The sequence below is a fragment of the Chelonoidis abingdonii genome, chromosome 2, assembly GCF_003597395.2.
Source record: "Chelonoidis abingdonii isolate Lonesome George chromosome 2, CheloAbing_2.0, whole genome shotgun sequence".
NCBI lineage: Eukaryota > Metazoa > Chordata > Testudines > Testudinidae > Chelonoidis > Chelonoidis abingdonii.
In genome coordinates, this window is record NC_133770.1 from 209,768,109 (window position 1) to 209,789,990 (window position 21,882).

General features: G+C 41.1%; 1 protein-coding gene and 1 pseudogene across 2 annotated transcripts in view; one reads left to right on the forward strand and one right to left on the reverse strand.

Annotated features, from left to right (window-relative positions):
• Positions 1-9,538, reverse strand: part of NDUFV2 (NADH:ubiquinone oxidoreductase core subunit V2) — a 34,371-nt gene extending 24,833 nt beyond the window's left edge. The window contains exons 1-2 of one of the 2 annotated variants that reach the window (XM_032777103.2): positions 9,423-9,537; positions 7,974-8,039 (exon numbers count right to left, since the gene is read on the reverse strand). In XM_032777103.2, the coding sequence (XP_032632994.1) occupies positions 7,974-8,039; positions 9,423-9,464 (108 nt within the window). In that variant the 5' untranslated portion in view covers positions 9,465-9,537. Of the gene's footprint in view, positions 1-7,973; positions 8,040-9,422 lie in introns of both variants that reach the window. The other variant, XM_075062943.1, reaches the window with a different exon arrangement.
• Positions 870-5,019, forward strand: LOC142046431 (negative elongation factor A pseudogene; annotated as a pseudogene).
• Positions 9,539-21,882: the final 12,344 nt, after the last annotated feature.

Genomic DNA, 21,882 nt, shown 5'->3' on the forward strand with positions numbered 1-21,882 from the left:
AGATTGGTCCAAGGCTGGGAAGGGAATTCAATCTGTATAATAAGAATTATAAACTGCCTGGAACATCCAGTGCAGCAAGAAAAGCTGTTTGATTCAAATCTTGGTTAGTCTGCAGTAGTGTAGAATTTAGACAGTGATTCTATTTTTATTTCTTATGTAACCAACTTTAATTTCCCTGCCTAATGCTTAATTTATAACCTAGCTTTCTGCAGTTTTATACTTACCAGTGAGTTTGTCTAAGGTGCTTGGGCAATCTGCTTAGATTACAAAGACTGGTATATGTCCACTTTCCTTTGACAAAGTGGCAAAATTAATTAATGAGCTTTTCCTGTTCAAAAGACGGCCTTGAGCAGTGTAAGATGGTACATCACTGGGGTGCAAGGCTGGAGCTGGGTAAAAGTGGCTGGAGTCTCTCTGTGTATAATTCATGAGTGGCTTATAGAGCATTCATGGAACTCAATTGGGTGTGTGCCTCCACATGTTGATGGCTGAGTGATCACAGCACCTGTAGGGGTTTGCTACATGTCACTAGCACAGCACTGGGAGAGACAGCCCAGGCTGACGAATTTAAGGGGACTCAGCAGTCTCATGTCACACCCAGTTTCCCATTTGTATAGGTCTTTAAAAAGTGTTTCTCTCCCTTGACACTGTGAAAGATGGAAAACCTGATTGTAAAATAAAAATTTGCAACTGGATTACTCTTCTTAGAGAGTATAGAACCCTAGACTACTTTTAGCCAGTTTTTAAAAAATGGAGTATATTTTAAGTTGGTCATGTCCCTTTTAATTTCTCAAAACGGTTCTGCAAGCCAAGGAATGCAAATAAGCACTTTCCTTCATCACATACACACTGCATGTGTATATTGCCCAATGACATGCCAGCCTGGTGAGGAGGGCTATAGACTAGGTTCAAAGGAGGCAGGTAATAAAAGCCAAGAGGTAGGTATAAAAAAGGTGATCTCAACACAGAGCTAGATATTAAGAGAGGGGAATAGAAAATTACAATAGGCACTTAGGAGCAACAAGATACAAAATAGTGGGGGAATCTGCTCTACATTTCAGACATCTATGCACAAATGCATGGAGTCCGGGGAATAAACAGGAAGAAATGGATGTATTAGTCCATAAACTAGATTATGACTTAACTGCCATCACAGAGACCAAATGGGATAAATCTCATGATTGGAATATTGATATAAAAGGGTACAGCTTGTTCCGGAAGGGCTGGCAGGGCTAAAAACAGGAGGTATTACATTATACATCAAGAATATGTACACTTGTTCTAGAGACCAGAAGGAAATGAAAGGCAGACTAATTGAGTGTGCCTGGATGAAAATTAAAATGGGGGTGAAAACAGACCCTACCATGACATTGTCCCTACTACACACCACCGAACCAGGAGGAGGTAGACAAGGCATTTCTAGAACAAATGAACATCTAAAACACAAAACCTGGTAGTAATGGGGGACTTTTAACTACCCGAACATCTATTGGAAAAGTAACATGGAAAAAAAAAAAAACACAAAATGTCCAATAAGTCCTAAACTATACTAGGGACAACTTTTTATTTCAGGAGAAGGAAGTAATCAAGGGGACTGCCATTTTAGACTTGATTCTGATTACCAGAGAGGAACAGGTTGTGAATCTGAAGGCTGAAAGCAAGTTGACTGAAAGTGATCATGAAATTATAGATTTCACAATTCTAAGGAAAGAAAGGACTGAGAGCAGCAAAATAAGGACAATGGACTTTTTTAAAATGCAGCTTTTAAACAAGCTCAGAGAACTGCGAGGTAAGGTAAAAAGTAGTTCAAGAGAGCTGGCAATTTCTCAAAGAGACAATATCAGAAGCGCAACAGCAAACAGAACCATGGCCCTCTGAACAATGAGTCCACACTATCTTCTACAAGCTATCTGCCTGCAACCCCCAGCAAGTCATCAAACTTCTCCTGTATCCCAAGCTCTGAAGCGCAGACAGTTGGATCTGTGCAAGAGGCTAACAGGCAACCAGAACACCCTACAGATCCAAACATTACTCCCCTTCCTGTTCAGTCCAAAGAACAAACAGATATCTAACAGCAACTCAAATCCAGTGGTAGCTATACCAACCTCACCCCTAACACCTACTATGCCACCTGCCGTTTCCCCTGCAGTACAAGCACCACATGTTGCTCCCTCAAATTCAGCAGCAGCCATTACCCAAGAAAAGTCTCTCTCTCACAAGGGAACAAGTGTATGCAGCACAGGAAATGCTGAAGACTGCAAAGTTACCAGGCCAGAAAAGGCACTTATACTTGGGTTTCTGGCAGGATCCAGGGAAAATCCTTGCTAAGAGCAAGGCAACATCATTCAGATTAAATTAGAAAGCATACAGAAGTTTTACCAAAAGTCAATGGCACTGGAAGCATCGCCTTGTTAGTGGATACAGTCTTTGAAATGAACTGTATTACTGGCCAGTGGACCCCGCTCAAGAAGTACAAAACTATACCTAATGTTTCCTAAAAGATTCAGTAACAAACTGTGGACCAAATCGAGCATAGAATCAGGCAGCACGTATAGTGTGTGTCAACTGTTCAAAATGGCACTCATATCAGTTTCTTTACTTTCCAGAACACAAATTGTGGCTATCCAAACTAACTGGGTTATATGATTGCAACATGAAGATGTTGCTGAACTGACATAGATTTATTTATTTTTTTTAAATAAAGGAAGATAAAAGAGTTAACATTGTTCTGTGAGTCAATATGCCAGAAATAAAACTACAACTCAAAGTTTGCTTCCCAGGTTTGGAGCAGTTCAATTCCAAGCACTGGGGAAAAGGAAAACTGTGGAATCACAGTTTACCATTAAACAAAGGCATAGATTTTATTGCAAAAATATTTATATTGACTACTTGAGTTTAGTTTAAATATGGACACTTCCGCACTACAATATTTGCAGTTGTTCCTGTAATTTGATTGCAGTAAATCTAACTACTGCTAGTGGTAGATGTCCAGCATCTAATAGCACCCACCCTATATTTAGCTTGTCTTTGCCAAGATCATAGGGGGATTTGAGAAGCTGTGTTAACTCTACTGTACTGTGGGGGAACAAAAAGAAGAAAGAAAAAAAAACTATCCCGACACAAAAGAAAGATGGAAACACTAGTAAGAGAGCAATACAGCTCCATCAAGAGCTCTTTAATGACTTGAAAAATCAAAAAGGGAATCACTACAAAAGAACAGCACAAGCGTAACAGGGACAAAATCAGAAGGCTAAAGCACAGAATGAGTTACACCTAGCAAGGGATAAAAAAAGGCAATAAAAGGAGGTTCTGTAAATACATTAGAAGCTAGAGAAAGATGAAGTGTAGATCCTCTATCAGCGAAGGAAAGCTAATAATGGACAACTCAAAAAGGCTGACACGTTTAATGCCTATTTTGTTTCAGTCCTCACTAAACACATACTTACCACAATATTAACAATAAGGGGGAAAGGAACACAGGCCAAAATAAGGAAAGAACAGGTTAAAGAATATTTAGATATGTCAGATGTACTTAAATCAGCAGCACCTGGTTCTTAAGGAACTAGCTAAAATGCTATCAGAACCGTTGGCAATTATCTCTGAGAACGCATGAAGAACCAGTGAGATCCCAGGGGACTGGAGAAGGGCAAACATGGTACCTATTGTGGAAGTAGAGCAAGAACTGATAGGGATTTCAATGCACGACAGTCTCTGTTAGCAAGAGTCGGGCTAGCTGTAACCCTAATAACGCGAGACTTGTAGGAGCGAGGATTGTGTGAAGCGAGTGGGAAAGAACTGTGGGAGAAGTCCTTGCGACTTTGTGTTGATAATAAGGAATGTAAATTGGCATCTAAATAGAAATGAGAAAAAAAGATAAAATAGCCTATGTATAAACAAAATGCAGCTGTTGCTCATTATTGTAGGTAACAAAAAGTATAAATGCTTGCTGTAATTGTTTACTTGGAGAGAGACCTGCCTAGGACGGGGAAACCCTGTGTCCTAGGGCACTCCCTCCCTCTGTACAATTGTAAATAGAAAATAAAGTATTTGATTTTGCTGCTCCCAACCAAAAATTGAGAACTGAGTTTTTCTCCGATACTATCTTTAAGAAGCGGGCAGAAAAAGAGGATCCAGGGAATTCTAGACCTGTCAGCCTAACTTTGATACCTGGAAGATACTGGCAATCAATTTGTAAGCACCTAGAGGATAATAGGGTTATAAGAAATAGCTAATATGGATTTGTCAAGAACAAATCATGCCAACCCCACCCTGTTTCCTCCTTTGACAGGGTTATTGGCCGAGTGGATAGCAAGGAAGCAGTAAATGTTCAGTAAGGCTTTTGGCACAGTCCCCACGACTTTCTCACAGGCAAGCTACAGAAATGGGGTCTAGATGAAATTACAAAAAATGGTTGAAAGACCATACTCAAAGAGTAATTATCAATGGTTCCCTGTTACACTGGGAGGACATATCTAGTTGGGCTCTCAGGGGTCAATCCTGGGTCCAATACTATTCAGTTGTTTCAATAATGCCTTGGTAATGGAATGAAGAGTACGCTTATAAAATCTGTGGATGACACCAAGCTCAGAGGGGTTGCAAGCATCTTGGAAGACAAGATTCAAATTCAAAACAACTTTGACAAATTGGAGAATTGGTCTGAAATCAACAAAATAAAATTCAGTAGACAATGCTAAGTACTTCACTCAGAAAGGAAAAAAAAATCTACAAAATGTGGAATAAGTGGCTAGCTGGGTGCACTGCTGAAAACAATCTGAGGGTCATAGTAATCACAAATTAAAAATGAATCAATAATGCGATGCCACTGTGAAAAGGCTAATATTCTGGGGTGTATTAACATGAGTGTCATATGAGAGTCACGGGAGGCAACTGTTCCACTCTACTTGGCACCAAAGATGCCTCAGCCAGAGTACAGTGTCCAATTCTGGGCACCACACTATAGAAAAGATGGGGACAAATTGCAGAGTCTCTAAAAGAGAGCAATTAAAATGATGCAAGGTTTAGAAAACCCGACCTGTGAGGAAAGGTTAAAAAAACTGCACGTTTAGTCTTGAGAAAAGAAGACAGAGGTGGGAGAGTGTTCAAGTAAGGATTGTTTATAAAAAGGATTATGATGAACTGTTCTCCACCTCCACTGAAGATAGGACAAGTAGTAATGTGCTTAATCTGCAGCAAGTGAGATGGAGGTTAGAGATTAAGGAAAAATACTAAATTTAAGGATAGTTAAGAACTAGAATAGGCTTCTAAGGGAGGCTGTGGAATCCCCACCATTGAAGGTTTTTAAAAACAGGTTAGACAAACACCTATCAAGGATGGTCTAGATCTACTTGGTCCTGCCTCCACACAGGGAGACTGGACATGATGACCTCTGAAGGTCCCTTCCAGCCCTACATTTCTGTGATTCTAGGTACTTGAACTGTGACAAGTAGTACAAAATAAGCAAGAAAAATCTAAATAAAAATGCACATGAAAAGAGAAAGCAAACCATCTACACTGAAACTGGCATCAAAACAGAACTACCACATTGGAAGCAAAGTTAGTGTTACTCCATAGTAAACCCCCTCAGCACCAAGCAGGCTTTATTGACCTTCAACACCACAAAGCAAAAGGCAGGAAAGAGGATGGAGACTAGTGATACTTAAAACTGTGTATCTTTTCTCTGTACAAATCAGGCAGCCAATAAGACATCCACCATCTGATGGTATTAAAACATGCAATATTGATTAAAGAACTTAAAAAAAGTTTAACCTCAAACCAGTCAGAGCAATTGACCAATTATCTATTACAGAGGTTCTCAAACTGTGTTCCATGGACTACCAGTGGTCTGCAAGCTCCATTCAGATGGTCCGCAGATAGTTCCCTCTAAGGTGCAAGCCTGGGCAACTGCACACCAGAGAATAAAGGGCCACCCACCTAATTAGTGGAGCTGCATAGGTGTGGCTCCACTAATTAGATGCCTGGACCCTGGAGAAGATGCACATGTAAGGTGAGGTGGTGGCCTTGGGGAAAATAGTGGGCAGGTAGGAGGGGGCAGTGGGGTGAGAAGAGGGGGTGAGGGGAATTTGGGACATGCAGGGCTGCGGCAGCCAGAGAAAGAGATGGCCCTCCTTCCTAGCCCCAGCTCGGGGGCTGCAGCTGCGGGGGAGAGAGGGCACATCCATTGCTTTAGAAAGGTAAAACTACTGATATTAAAATATGAGTTGTGTGCTTTTATTTGTAGAACAAAAAGGTGGGGTTGTTTTTTTTGTAAATATAGTGCTTTTATCCAAAGCACTTTGCAATAGTTAGCTAATGGTACAAACAACACTTTGAAAGATCATTAAGTGGTCCACACTCAGCAATTTTCAAGTGGTCCGTGAAAAGAAAAGTTTGAGAACCACTAATCTATTAGATAAGCTCCCAATTTGTCCTTAAACACCTCATCAGTGGTTTTCAACCTTTTTTTCCATTTGCACACCCCTAAAAAATTTTCTAATGGAGATACAGACCTCTTTGGAAATCTTATACATAGTCTACAGACCCTTAGGGGTCCATGGACCACAGATTGAAAACTACTGCTCTATGTTAATTAATGCCTGAAAGTTATAGCTCAAAAAGCCATTGTGTAACTGAGGCAACCACAAGTACATAAAATTGTATTCGAGATTCAAAGCTATTGTGAGGAAAAAGGAACATTAAAGGACAGAAAATATTATCAAACAATAAGACACAGATCCCCCAGGTTGCTATAAATTAAAATTCAAATGGTGACATAGGTCTTGAGGATGGCTTTTTTGTTAAATTCTCCAAGCCAACTGACTCTACACGACAGGCCCAGGCATCCTTGAAATTGTCCTCAGAACCTCCTGCGTGTGCCAAGAAATGGGAGCCTGTAGCTGGCTTTGGCAGCTTATCTCCCTGGCTTCCCAGGCTCTCAGCTGCTGACCTGTTCTTGAGGATGCCTAGCCTGACAGCCTTCTGTCTCTCCCCCCAACCCCTCTTTGAACATCAGCAGTCACTCCCTAGGTCTCCAACCACTTTCTGCCTCACTTCATGGAGAAGTGCAGAGAGCATGAACTGTAATCCAATTAACTCTCCCTTCGGGGAAAAGCTGCAGGGAGACAAAACAAAATGTTGGGTCCCTGGCTGCAGCAAAAGGTGAATTCTGTGGCAGAAATGCTGAATTCCACTGCATCTTGAAAAAATGCCAATTGTGCAGCTATGTAATCACAGAGTTCACAAGGCCATGAAGGATAGGAATAAGGCAGATCACACCCCTCACACTGTTCTCTTCAGATTCGGGCAGATGGCACTGATTTGTATGCCCCAGTTCACATTTGAGATTCTTGCAACTATAATTATTACTCTTTATATTTGTATTGCATTTGTGACTAAAGGCCCCAGTCATGGATCAGGGCCTTATTGTGCTGGGAACTACACAAACATGGGCTAGAAACATTTTTAAAATTAAAGGTCAAATTCTGGAGCTCAGCTCAATGGCAAAGTGAATTCTATGACAAATTCGGTAGTAGTGCAACCAATGACTACACAGGACCATGCCTAAAACCTTCCTTCTCAAAGGAATCCTCATGTTTGGAGCAAAACTATTCTCCAAAACCTCTTTAGAAAATGGCTGAATTTATTTTTTTTTTTTTAAACTTTAATAGTGAAAGTTTGGTAAAGTTATAACCAATTGAAAACAGAGGCTTATGAAGTCAAGTGTTAAGCAACCTCACTTAAGGATTTAAAATTATTTAAGATAGGGAAGAGATAGCAAGGGAGGGTGGCAGATTTTCACCCCCCAGAGCAGGAAGTTCTACTGAAAAATAAGTTTCCTTGTAAGTTTCTACTAAGGTCTGAAAGAACTGTTCTTGCCAATCAAAAATTCATATGTGAATAAAAACCATATTTCACCCAACCCTCAACTTTAACTTATTTATTCATTTATGTTTTCAGTATCTAGAAAAGTTTCTTACCAGAAACAAGGCTCCTCCACCTCCACTGCGCACAGCTGTTTTATGCAAGTAGCGGATCTGTCTCACCTTTAAACAACATTTTGAAAGTATTAAAAACGATGGGCAAAAATTTATGTGCTAAATTGCCATACACTGCTTTCAGTAACAGTTTGATTTCTATACCAATCATAAAACACAACCAAAAGACCAAGTGGTTTATTATTTGATGAGGCAAAGTGGAGAATATTAAAGGCCTCTCCTGATATCAGGAGTATCTTTGTTCATTTAACCCACCTTGGTCACTCCAGATCAAATTAGAAAGTAAACTCCGTCAACTCAAAGCCAGAATTTTACATAACTTAATATCCTCTCCTCACGTGTAAGCACATATCAGCCAATGTACTAAATAATTTACTACCACAACACATACTTTATAAATACACATCAGCCATATCTGTTTTACAATGTATGCATAAGCTACTGTTTCAAATCTAATGCATTTAGGGAAGTCTGCAAATCCCATTAGGTGCCTATCCATATCTTCAGATACATAAGTATCTCTGTAAATCTGGCCCTGTCCAAAAGGTGTGTACCTTTTTCAAAAAATGAAACCTCAAAGTATCAGAGTTACAAGTGTTAGATTAGACTTTATTTTTAATCAATTTGACCTAACTCTTTGATTGGTAAGGGAGAGATCATAGTAAAGGAATTAGAAGGATTAGTAAACAAACATAGGGAGTCATAAATTTGGCAATGTCAAGTCTGCTGAAGATCAGCCAGAGAATAAACACATTCTCTCACATGTCTGTCATGAAGGGTTAAAAAAAAGACTACACACTATCAGTCATTTTTTAATAGCAAACGTAGATGAGTATAGAGCTAGACACCTGATGAACAGTATTCTACCTACAGGGGCGCAGGACGACTAGCTCAGTGGTTTGCACATCAGGCCACTAAACCCAGGGTTCTGAGTTCAATCCTTGAGGGGGCTATTTAGGGAACTGGGGTAAAAATCCATCTTGGGATTGGCCCTGCTCTGTGCAGGGGGTTCGACTAGCTGACCTCCTAATGTCCCTTCCAACCCTGATATTCTACGATCCTATGAAGGGATATACAAATGGTCAAAAATACAACACTCAAAAGAACAACAAAACAACCACTGTAATTAGACCATAACACACACAAGAGAAATCATAACTAAGCGTGTACACAGCCCCTATACACCCACCTCCACCGTATCCCCAGTCCCCTCCCACCGACTTCTTCCGAATCCCCCTCGTCTCCAGACTTTAATGGAAGGAGGATCGCCCCCTTTTCTGCGGGGCGGCGGTGACAGGGGCTCGGGCTCCCGAGAAATGAAGGCCGCTGTGCCCTTGCCGGCTGCCTCGGGCCGTTCCCGACCAGGGACGCCATCTCTCGCCGCGGCACCTGGAGGGGGGCAAGCGGCGGCCTGGCCGCGAGTCTCCTTACCGAGAGCGCGGCGGCGGCGCGAACGGGAGCAGCGAAGAACATGGCGCCGTCCCCAGGCCTTGCGGGCTGCAGCCGCCACAAAGAGCCCCCGCGCCTCCCCCCTTACCGCTCCCTCCCACTCTGCCGTTGCCGTCGGCATCCGCGCGGGAGCGCGCACGCCTCGCGTTCGGGGGCGGCGCGCTGATGCCGATGGGCCCGGGCGGGGAGAGGGAGGAAGGAGCGCGCTCCAGGACAGAGGCTCGTGCGCGCGCCGGTGCGGGAGGGAGCGTGATGTGATGGCAGTAGCTCAGAAGCAGGGGCGGTGTGGACCCTTCTCCATACCTCAGGCCCCGGCCTTGCTGTAAGGCGAGCGCCGTGCGCCCCAGGCCCACCCCTGTGCCCTATAGCTACCAGGGAGGGAAATGTTAGGCTCACAAGCATTGCCAATGGGGAGCAAGGGCAAAACACCTGTTTGTACCCATGCACTGGCACCTCTGCTGCCAATTAAAAAGATGCCCAAATCTCATTATTTTTAAATTAATCTTATTACCTTCTGGGGGGGAGGCAGTGCTTAATTTGTGCCACGGCAAAGTCCTGGCACCTCTAGTCCTGGCAGTTCAAGATAGCCCTGGCACCTCTGGGCTTGCCAAGTCAGATTATGAAAGATTTAAATAATTGCTTGAGCCTTGGCACCTCTTTCATTACAAATTAAGCACTGAGGGGTAGGAGTTGTGATTTTTGAATGCTTCCGGTTACTGCAACAGCAGCACCTATGATGTACTAGGCAATCTATAGATACAGGAAGAGGCCACATCTGATCAGTGATCATTCATTCAGGTGGCCACTCATGTTTCCAGATATTCTGAGACTGATGTGGCCCCAGCCTGTCCTGGCGTGGCATCACGCTCACTGTGAATGCCAAGTCACACTGCACCAGGGGAACCATTTTGAAGAGGTGCCCCACCACCCCTCTCATGCCAGCATGGGCAAAGTGGCATGCTCTTCAAAATGGTGTCCCCCATCTGATACCAGACAAAAGCACATCCAGTTTTGTCTCAGTACTGGACTGGGGACAAACCATGCAAAAAAAGACCTCAGATTTAAAACCAGACAAGTCTCCTCCCTAGTCTCAGTTCTCTCAGAGAGCTATACAAATATAGTTAAAATAAGGGGTGTGTTCTCCTGTCCCTGCTGTCCTATCAGTAGCAGATCCATAGTAGAAAATGGGCACAGTCAGGGCTGATACTAGCTACTAGATTGTAAATGGGATGTGCTGGTGGCATTTCCACCCCCATTTGTGAGGACAGAGCTACCAAAGTGCATGCAAACTCTTCAGAAGAGGGACGTGTTTACTGAAGCAATTAAGAGGTTTGAATTTTCCTAAAGTTGTGTACAACCCCCACAAAATGCAGAGAAAATTCAACAATATAATGCCCTTTTATATCTAGCTCTCCCTCAAACAGCAAAAAATCCTCCTGTCAAAGCCCAGAAAAATTAAACAGGGCATAAAAGAGAACACTTTTTTCACCAATATTGGTAACAATTCCCTGCCACAAAATGGATAGCACAGTGAACCCAAACCTCATGGTTCAGGAGCTCAACACATATCTCAGCCTACCATAAAGTGCCAACACATAACTGCTGGTTCTGAAAGAGAAAGGCTACCAGATTGTTTTGCCTATGAACTCATCATTCTTATCTTGCTGAATGTATATTGTGCATCAAACTACACAAATGAACCTGAAGATCTATATGATCAAACAGAACCTTCTATAAACATTAACTCGCCATATCACAATTAGAGAGAATAATTATTCTCTTTTTGAACAAATATACATTTGTGATAATAGAAGAGTAAAGGAAATTACATTGTAGGGACTAATGTGTCATTAATAACCCCCATTTTTCCTTCTCATCTTCCCCATTAGGCAGGGCTGTGGGGATATTTGAAGCTTGAGCTGCAAGCATTCATATTGTTATCACCATGGGTCAGTTGAAGGCTTTGTTCAGTTCTTTTAATCCATGACCCTTAATCAGCTTTCCCATTTTACATTAAAATTCACCATGTACAGCAAAAATATTTGAACTGGAGGAAATTAATCTGATTAGATAAGGAAATAATTTTCTTCCTCAGACACAAATGACATTACAAATGCCAGCCACAATCATATCTTTATCAAGTGCCTCATTTCTCAGACCTGCAGATGAAAAATGCAGATTGTTTTTCAGTGCAAAAGCAGATTCACACTCTTCAGGTACTAATTAAGAAATAAGTAATTTACGCTGAAAGGGTACTTGAATGTGCATATTTGCAAAGCATTAGTTAATGTTACAAATTATACTTTTCTCCACATCTCTTCCCCAGGGCCATCTCTACCCATACGCAAATTACGCAGCTGTGTAGGGCCCCAGGAAATTTGGAGCACCAAATTGCCCCAAATTTCCTGGTGCTCTATGCAGCTGCGTGCTGCATCCAGCTCCAACGGCCATCCCAATCCCCCGGACAGCTGAACGGGCCCCTCATGGGCTGTGCAGAGCAGGGCCCAGAAAAGCTCCCTCTGCCCCTGCCCCACCCCTTCCCCTTAGCCCCGGGTCCTGCTCCACCTCAGCCCCGCCTCCACTCAGCCCCTTCCCCCTCAAACCCCATCACCTGAGCTATGCGTCCCAGGGGACTGCAATAAGGGGCAGGCGGCAGGCCCACCTTGTACTCTCAGGGCAGCGGAAAGTGGAGCAACCCGGTCCCAGCCTGCTTCACCAACAAGTGCTGATGGGCGGTTCCCCGCCTCCCTGCAAACCTGGGAGCCTGGGGAGCAGAGCGGAGCAGGCTGGGGCTAGGTTGCTCCACTTCCCGCTGCCTCATGAGTGCGGGGAACTGGCCCTATCCCTGCTGCCTTCCTGCACTGGCTGCTCCTGCCTCCCAAAGCACTTGGGCGCAGGCCTGGGATGCCCCATACCACCTGCAGAGACGTGGGATGCCCTCTCCACCTTGGAGGCCCAGGACCTGGCCCTGCACAGCAGGGCTGCATAGGGTACCACAATCTCTAGGGACGGCTTGCTCCTCCCATCCTGTCCAAGGGGGAGATGTCTTCATTACCTTCCCTCCACATTGATACGATGTTACTAAGATGGTGCTATTAGAATCTCAGTAAAAATATATATACACACAATTTACCACTACAAAAATAGTGGCGAAGGCATGTTAGTTGTCACTGTCAGCTAATACCAGGCACTTACTCAATGTGAGGTTTAACAAAAAACTGAGTTCTTGAATTATATCTGCCTTGTACATCTGTACTTTGCCTAGAATGTAAGTTAATATATTGCATCTACACTAGTTTTTTTCCACAACTCCCATGTGGAAAACTCTTTGATGTTTTGGTGAAGCATTCATAAAAAGGCAAAATAGTACAGAGCCAACACCGGCCTTATCTACATAGTGGATTTCAGCCACCAGTGGCTAGTCACTAATATAGCTGTTCTAGTGCAAGCCCCTTGGGTAAGTAAGCAAAAATGCTACAAGCCATGATTTCCACCTATGCAGCTTAACCCTGCTTGAAATCAGGCTAAACTACACTGGGGCAAATCAAGGTTATAACAGTTTACACTAGGAGTTTGCACCAATGAAGTGACACTTGTGGCTCGCCTCTAACTGCTGTAAAAAGGCTAAATCCCCAGTGTAGGCAAGGCCATCAATGTGCTTCAAAAGTAATACATGTACTGGATCCCTATTCAAGATGGTTAATTTTAAAACAAAGTCTAAACCCCTCAAGGAACTTGAATTTGAATAAAGATTTGTTGTGCCTGTACTGTAATTTCCATTTGTTAACACAGAATATTTTTCAGTTTATATAAGCCAAGTAGTCTATGGTGCTGACGCTCTGGGAGGACTATTGCTGTTTAAATCTGACTTTGCAATGGCTGAGGAGTTGCCTTTTTGCTGGCCCTTCTTCATTTATGAATTTTAAGAGATCCTATGATCATTCATACTGTGACAGGCTGGACTTTTTGTTGATTTGCTTTTCCTAGTTCTCTGATCTCATATAATTGATTCTCCACCCCATATACTAGCCTGAGATTAGTTTCTTAGACAGTTAAAAAGCTGCTTAAAGCAACACAAGTATAATGGTGCAGAGATGCTCAAGCACAGATTAAAGATTCTGATGCTAAACCAATATTTTCATGTTTTACTGGGCATCTGCCTCAGGAATCAAATCTATGAATAACAAAGGGCATATATGAGAGATTCATGGAATGTTCCTACATTCCTTGCAAACTAGTGCTCATAAATCACTAAATTAATAAACATTTGACTATGTAATAGAAAAAGCATAGTGTTAATGACACATTAATTGTATAGGGCCACCACCAAACACATTGTTCAATTGGCTTGTATAAATAGAAACATCTTCTTTAGCCTCCCGCAACCCCGGAGCATATGGTGTCTACCATTTTCTGCCATTTATTTTGGTCTTATGCTGATCTGTTCAGGCTTCTGAGTGTCATGTTGATGGATACCCTGTCTTAAAAGAAAGAAAATGACATCAACAGTTGCAAACATTTATAATTCAAATAAAAATTACTTATTAAATTTGACTTTCATTTCTACATAAATTAAAAGCCAAACCTGATTAAACCAATGAGCACTACCCAGGAAGTGTAGCTGTTGGGTTTGTGCCAGTCTGCCTTTTATAAATATTTTACTGAAACACCAAAATGTTACCCACAGAGCAGTTTTTGAAAAAAAAACAAACAAAAAACAGGCACAGGCTCAATGTGTTAACTAATATACGTCAGAACAAAATATAACATTCAAGTACTCATATAGTCAGACATATATTAGAGGTGCTTTTCTGGGTCACATTAAGTTCACTCAGTGCTGGATGGATGACAGCTCCTGGTGCCACAGGACTCTTTGTCGCTTTTTACAGTTCCAGACTAACACGGCTACTCCTCTGATACTTAACTCCTTTACAGACAACATGACTCAATAATAAGAGAGTGATTGTGATTTGGACTATGCATTTGTGCAGATGCATAAGTGAAAGGAAAAGTCCCCAGGATACTCATGTATATGCTATCTCTGTCTTGGGTCTGGACATACAGCAGTAAGTGGACAATGCACACCTATATATCTTTTCTTGCCAGAGAGGTAAGCAAAGAAAGGAGAGAAATGGTCAGAGTGTGCTTCTCACACACTCTCCATGCTGTAGCTTTACCGACTGGGATGGGAGAAGGAAGGTATAATCAGGGCCGGTTCCAGGCACCAGCACAGCAAGCAGGTGCTTGGGGCGGTCAAGGGAAAGGGGCGGCACATCCAGCTCTTCGGCTGCATTTTGGCGGCGGGTCCCTCAGTCCCTCTCGGAGGGAAGGACCTGCCGCCGAAGTGCCACTAAAGAAAGTGATCGCGGCTTCTTCTTTCTTTTTTTCCCCCCACTGCTTGGCGCAGCAAAAACCCTGAAGCCAGCCCTGATCGTAATTTGCTGCAGTATAGGACAACAACAAATTACTAATTCCTTCCCCCTCACTTCTCAGAGCAAGGGGAAATCAGAGAGGAAACTGTGCCCTCCCTGGGATATACTAGGTGTTGCAACAAACATCCTACCCCTTTCCCATGAATGTACTTAAGCCACTATCTAGCTTTCCTAGCAAGTCAATTCCCTGCTTCATAATTCCTCAGTTTCTAGAAGGCAATTTCTTTAGCACTAAATTACTTTCACAACATACCACACTTTAAGCAGAAGAGTGTCATTTAGTAGTATTCCAGATATTGGCTATTCAGATAGAAAGAATAGAGCTGCTCCAAACTGATTCTACAGACTTGGGCTTTGCTCCTGCATCAAAATCTCTTAGTATGTATCCCTTCACGCATGTGGAAACCCACTGAAGTCAATGTGGGATCAGGGGGTCTAGATGGTCACAAAAAATCATTTCACAATATTAACCATAATAAAGAATAGTCTTGCACTGTATATGAAAAAATACCTCAAAGAGAAATAATATAGTCAGATATTTTAATTTTCTAAATTTATGCAATAGTTTGTATTTAATTTGGGATAGATTTTTTTTCTGGAACCAAGGAGTGATTTATTTTATGATCAGATTTAATTACTAAGGTTCCTTATGCCAAATATCAATTGCTTTCAGACTTTTGTTTTAAATAACAATGTACTGATATTTAATGACCGTGCTTCATTATCCTCCATTGTGAAGGCATAACTAAACAAATCAGCTTTAATTAATGTCCAATCTGTTATTCACACAGGGACATTCATAGCTCCTATCTCAGATAATCTAAAGATAGCACTCCCAGCTACATATATGCAAATAATTTAACATATCAATTATATTTGACTACCTTTAACTTAGATAACTAATGTGTAACAGTTATTTTACTGTAAAAACCTAGTGGAGACAAGGAACCTTTAGCTTTTACCACAAGGTAGCTAGACAAGTTTAACACTGACCTTCACTTCCATAGATGTGTCACTTGCAGCACACATGAAAAATAACTACTGACTACAGACAAGGAAAAACTATAAAAGGCAAAAGTAGATAATTCATACCTGTATTCTCTAAACTGCACCAGTAATCCCACCAAGATAGCCACAGGTGTCAACGGAGAATAGAAACTGTTTGAGGAAATAATATGAATGACTCCAGTGCATCTACTATCTTGTTATGAATATAGCAAAACCTTGTTATAAATGTAATACATCTTGGAACAGTGTAGCAAAGCTTGCTAGAAATGTCATAACAAATCAAGGTATGGATGCTAACTATATTTACACTAGAAAGGAAGTGACATATGCTCACTGTGGCCAGATCCTCAACTGATGTAAACTGGCATAGTCCCAACTGAAGTGGATAAATCTCTACTGATTTTTATTGGCTAAGGATCTGGTCCATTGGTTTGTAAGAAAGTAGCTTCCACTGTCCATTTTATACAATCATGACATTTAAATTCTGCTGTTGCTTATCTATTTGCTCTAGTGATTTAAGAGCAAGTTTGTATTTCTGTTCCACAACCTGCATTAAATGAATGGTAGTAGTGGCAGTAAACTACAGAAAAAGAGCATGAAAAAGAAAGATCTAGCATACTCCAGTACTAAATAGATGTCTTAATCTAAGTAACATACATACAACTTTGTCAATATTCAAACAATACCTCATGTAAAGGTCCACTGAGTGTATAATTTTTGCATTAGTTACAGAGAGATTAACTCAGTAAAATATCAATAAATGCTTTAGCCCAAGTCACTTTACACCATACAATGTACTGTATTTTTTAAGTAATACGTTAATCATAAAATGAGTGATTAAACACAAAGCAGGTTTATACATCCCTATGATATTCCCAGTTCCGCATATAAATGGTGTTTTATATGATTAATGTCATATCACATGGTAAGCTTTTCCTTTGCAATATACTTCCTTTAGGCAAGGACACACGGCACTTTATTCACAGCATGGCTACAAATAGCTCATATTTCTAGATTTGCTTTAGTAGTAAGGGCCCTAATCAGTGCTCCACACTCAGTCATCTGAAAAATCTTTCACTGATAGAGTAAGGAACGATTAAAGATTTCTTATTACGCTTACTATTTACACTAACCATCGTATGCATATATATTATATCCCTTTGGTAGATCTGTACTCTATATAGATTACAATGCAATTGTTTAAAGGTGGGCATGCGTCAGCTAGGTCAATTTTGATTTCTTCTTTACATTTTTGTGGATTATTTAGTAAATGTTATACATGAAAAAGAAAATGATATAAAAGTTTGTGAAAGCACTTTAATTTAGAATTTGTTTTAATTTTAGTATTGTATTATTTAGGAATAGTAATCAACCATCTTAATGATATGTCAACACAGAGTTTTGTGATAGAATTAAAATAATAATAATTATAATACTTAGCATATACACCTCTACCTGAATATAATGCGACCCAATATAACACAAATTTGGATATTACACGGTAAAGCAGTGCTCCAGGGGGGCGAGGCTGTGCACTCCGGTGGATCAAAGCAAGTTTGATATAACGCAGTTTCACCTATAACGTGGTAAGATTTTTGGCTCCCGAGGACAGCGTTATATTGAGGTAGAGGTGTATATAGCCCTTTTAATCCATAGATGAAAAAGGTATTTTAGAATGGGAGTAAAGATTATTACCCTTATATTATAAGTAGAAAACTGAGGCAAATAGACATTATTCTCTTGTCCAAGGTCACACATCAAGTCCACGGTAGAGCTGGACACAACTCAAGTCTCCTGACTCACAACCTGGTGTCCTATCTTCTGGACCATGCCGCCTCCAATAATCTGAGAGGAATACGAGTCCCAAAGATCACAAAAACATAAAAAAGGGCATACTGGGTCAGACCAGTGGTCCATCTAGCTCAGTATCCTGTCTTCCAAAGTGACCAGTGCCAGATGCTTCAGAGGGAATGAACAGAACAGAGCAATTATTGAGAGATTCACTTCCTGTCATCCAGTCCCAGCTTCTGGCAGTCAGAGGTTTAGGGGCACCCAGAGCATGGGGTTGCATTCCTGACCATCTTGGCTAATAGCCATTGATTGACCTATCCTCCCATGAACTTATCTAATTCTTTTTTGAACCCAGTTTTATTTTTGGCCTTCACAACATCCCCTGGCAATGAGTTCCACAGGTGTGTTAAGATAATTCTTGTCTGCATCCTGTAGAACTTGCCATACCGTGATTGCCCTGGCTCTCCTTTTGTCATTCCAGTGTTGAATGCATTCTAAAACGATATGCATTACCTCACCTTGTTGGGCGAAGCCAGTTTGGCACCTGCTCCCTACTCTTGTGTAAACGTGCTGTGTGCAATCAGAAAACGACACACAAGGTTTTGGACCCATCCCTATGAACTTCTGTGATGTCATAGTAAGTATTTAGCCGCCCTGCCATGTGCAGCAGGAGAGGGAGAAGCAAACGAATCTGTGTATTGTGTACACCCGTAACCGAGCCTTGAACCTCGAGCTCTCTCAGCTCATGTTTACAACGTATTCTACGTTTCGGTCATTATGCTTGGTTTGTATTTTAAGTATCGGTTATTCTAAATGCTGCATCTTTGTTAAATATGTTAGTAGATATTTTAGTCATTGTGTGTTTAATTTTTATTAACTCTATTAGCTAATCATCGCTGCTCCCTTACCCCTTGTAACTATCCCCAATAAAACTTTAAATTGATTAATTTTAGTTGTGTGTGTCTGCAGTTTGCATCGTGACCCATACTCTCCTTGCATCCCTTACCTATATAGTCTATTGCCACGTGCAGCCTGGTAAATAACAGGCCTGCATTTCCCTTCGCCCCTGTGAATACGTGGCAATCTACAAGGTGGATTGTGCATTGTGTGAAAAAGTACTTTCTTATGTTTGTTTTAAACCTGCTGCTTATTAATTACATTGGGTAACCCCTGATTCTTGTGTTTTGTGGAGGGGTAAATGGCACTTCCTTATTCACTTTCTCCACATTATGATTTTGTAAACCTCTATCATATCCCCCCTTAGTCATCTCTTCTCTAAGCTGAACAGTCCCAGTCTTTTAAATCACTCCTCCTATGGAAGATGTTCCATACCCTAATCATTTTTTTGCCCTTCTCTGTACCTTTTCCAATTCTAATATATCTTTTTGGGATGGAGTGACCAGAGCAGCACACAGTATTCAAGGTGTGGGTGTACCATGGATTTATATAGAGATATTATGATATTTTCTGTCTTATTATGGTCCTAACATCCTGTTAGTTTTCTTTGATGTCCACTGCACATTGAGCAGATGTTTTCAGAGAACTATCCACAGTGACTCCAAGATCTCTTTCTTGAGTGGTAACAGCTAATTTAGACCCCATCATTTGGTACGTATAGTTGGGATGATGTTTTCCAATGTGCATTACTTTGCATTTATAAATATCGAATTTCATCTGCCATTTTATTGCCCAGTCACACATAGTTATTTGGGCATTCTGAATGTGTGTGAGAAAGACTAACAGCCAAGTCTTCTAAAGTAGAGAACTATTAATTGAATGAAACTATTAAATAACATTGTATGAACTATTTATTTTTACTTCTTGTATTTCTTTATTTATAATATATTAATTTAAGCTTACAAATGCTTCAGTGTGGAAATAAATAAGTTGTTGCAAGAGACACTAACTACATTGCTGCTCAACAGTAATATGAAAAGGTTGACCTAACTTCTATTGATGGCTTTATTATTTTTCACATTAATTAGATAGGGGAAGTTCAAAAGCAGTTCAAAAAGGGATCAGTGTTTTCTTTTGGCAACAGCTTTGAACTTCTTTTATTTAAAAGGGCAGCTAAAACTATAATTAGGTGCAGCTAGTCTTCATTATTTTGTTCATTTATTATTTGTGTACTCAACTTGCAGTGTCTCCATACCTCACATCTGGTTCTGAGAGAGATGAGAGTCTGACTGATATTCTGCTTCCTCTGGCTGGACTCAAGCAACACACCAATCATTATGGCATGACCCATGCTATCCAAATCACATGACAGCATGAGGAGTGATGAACAAACAAACCATTTATATTGGAGCCTCTACAGTGTTGAGTGAATTAGCTGTCAGAAGATTCTCCCTGCCTTCCAAGCACTGTGTAGAAAGGTATCTTAAAAAAAATTGCACAGAACCATCCAGGCATGAACCTCAGTAACCATAGCAACCACATGAACTTATTGATGTAACTGTTGGCATCCTCTCACCAAACTTCCTCCGTACCTTTGCACAGCATTATTATTTTCTCTCCTCATGCCATGTTTTAATCCAGTGTGAGTGCTGGTTTTGCAGATGAGGGGTTACTGTTGACTTCAATAGGAGACCCATGAGGGAAGGGCTTTCTGGATTAGGCCTTCAGGGCAGGGATCCTGTATTTTATTTGTTTGTAAAGTGCCATATACATTTATGTTACTGTATAAATAAATCATTCATAATCTCAGAGGCCTCAGGGTTTGTGGACTATGACTAAGACTCTTTGGATAGTGAATTTATTATTTGTTTAGGATATTTTACCTAACGTAAATCACCACATGCAATCACAATGTTCGGTGGATAATAATTATGAGTATGGTAACTCTAAGTCTTATTTTTAAAAATCTTAAATAATTAAGTCTGCCGGGGACAGGCAAGCCCATTTCTCATCTTTGTGGCTTATTCAAATTCAGCTGTTTCTACATTTCAATATCAAAGGCTAAAATGATTGCCCTGTGGCAGAATCACACTTACACACAGATTTTATTTACAGGATGAGAGCAAAGTACTGCTGTGTTAGCAGCTGTGCATTCGTTCTCTTCCGGAAGAAAAACTGCCACAATTCAGTCCGGCTTTGTTCTTTTATGGTGGCAACAGTTAGATGCATTGTCAAAAGCAAGGCAGGTGTTTGAATTAATCTTTTGAATCCACCCAGTGTTCTACACTTCAGCTTAATAATTCTGAATCATGTCAAACTCATATATACATTTTATATATCATGGGTGGCAGACAGGGGTGGAACAAAAATATATTCTGTCAAAACATCTTGACCTACATGAACACCAAGGAATTTAAAAAAAATAAAAATTGAAGCCCTCAAACTTCTTTAACAAAAAGGGAAAGAAATGCAACTAGAGATAATTGTATTTTTAAATATTAGGAAATTAATAGTTATGTATATGACCAATAATGATAACACTGTAGGCCACTCACTCATTATTACATCTTACTGCCTCTCATCATCCAGTCACATGATGTGCCATACACAGCAAGTTGTGTTCTGGAAGTTATTCCAACCTTTCCAGAAACCTCTCTGAAGTACAATTTTTCTAGGAGTCCCTATTTTCACTGAGAAGGAAGGAGGGAAGTATGCTGTGTCAGCCATGTCATAGGGCTCCTCCATCTCTACCTGGTAAACCTTATTTCCTGGCCAGTTCAGATGGTTTCACAGTCACAAACACACACCAGGCTGTTTATCTTACACCAAGATGTGTATTTATTTCCCTGTTACATCATAATACTGCACAATAAAGACTTTCAGCAAAGGTAGACTTTCCTTCACTTCCCAAGCCAGGCTCACCTTCTAAGCTTTCTTCTGAGCCCCGTCTGAGCTGCCCCTTGGTTCCTGTTTCTTCCCCGTACATTCTTCCCCCAATTACCTTGTTAGCCCAGTGATTGTCAGCCAGATATTCACAGTCCCCCACCAGAAAGTGTATAATTAGTCTGCAGCCTTCTCCAGGCTGTAGCAATATCAACAATCAAGGTGCTGCTGATTGTACCCTGTCACAAGTCTTCTCCTTGCATCCATTCAGCTCCATTGGCTGGCACATAGCAAGCAGAGCCATGGCCTTGCCCTCCTTGCCCTCTTGTTCATTGAGGGTGAATATTGGGCACACAGCCCTTGCTCACCCAAAGGTATGATCCAAGTAGGTCGTATGTGGCCATGCAGCGGAGGAGGGAGACTTTGCTCCC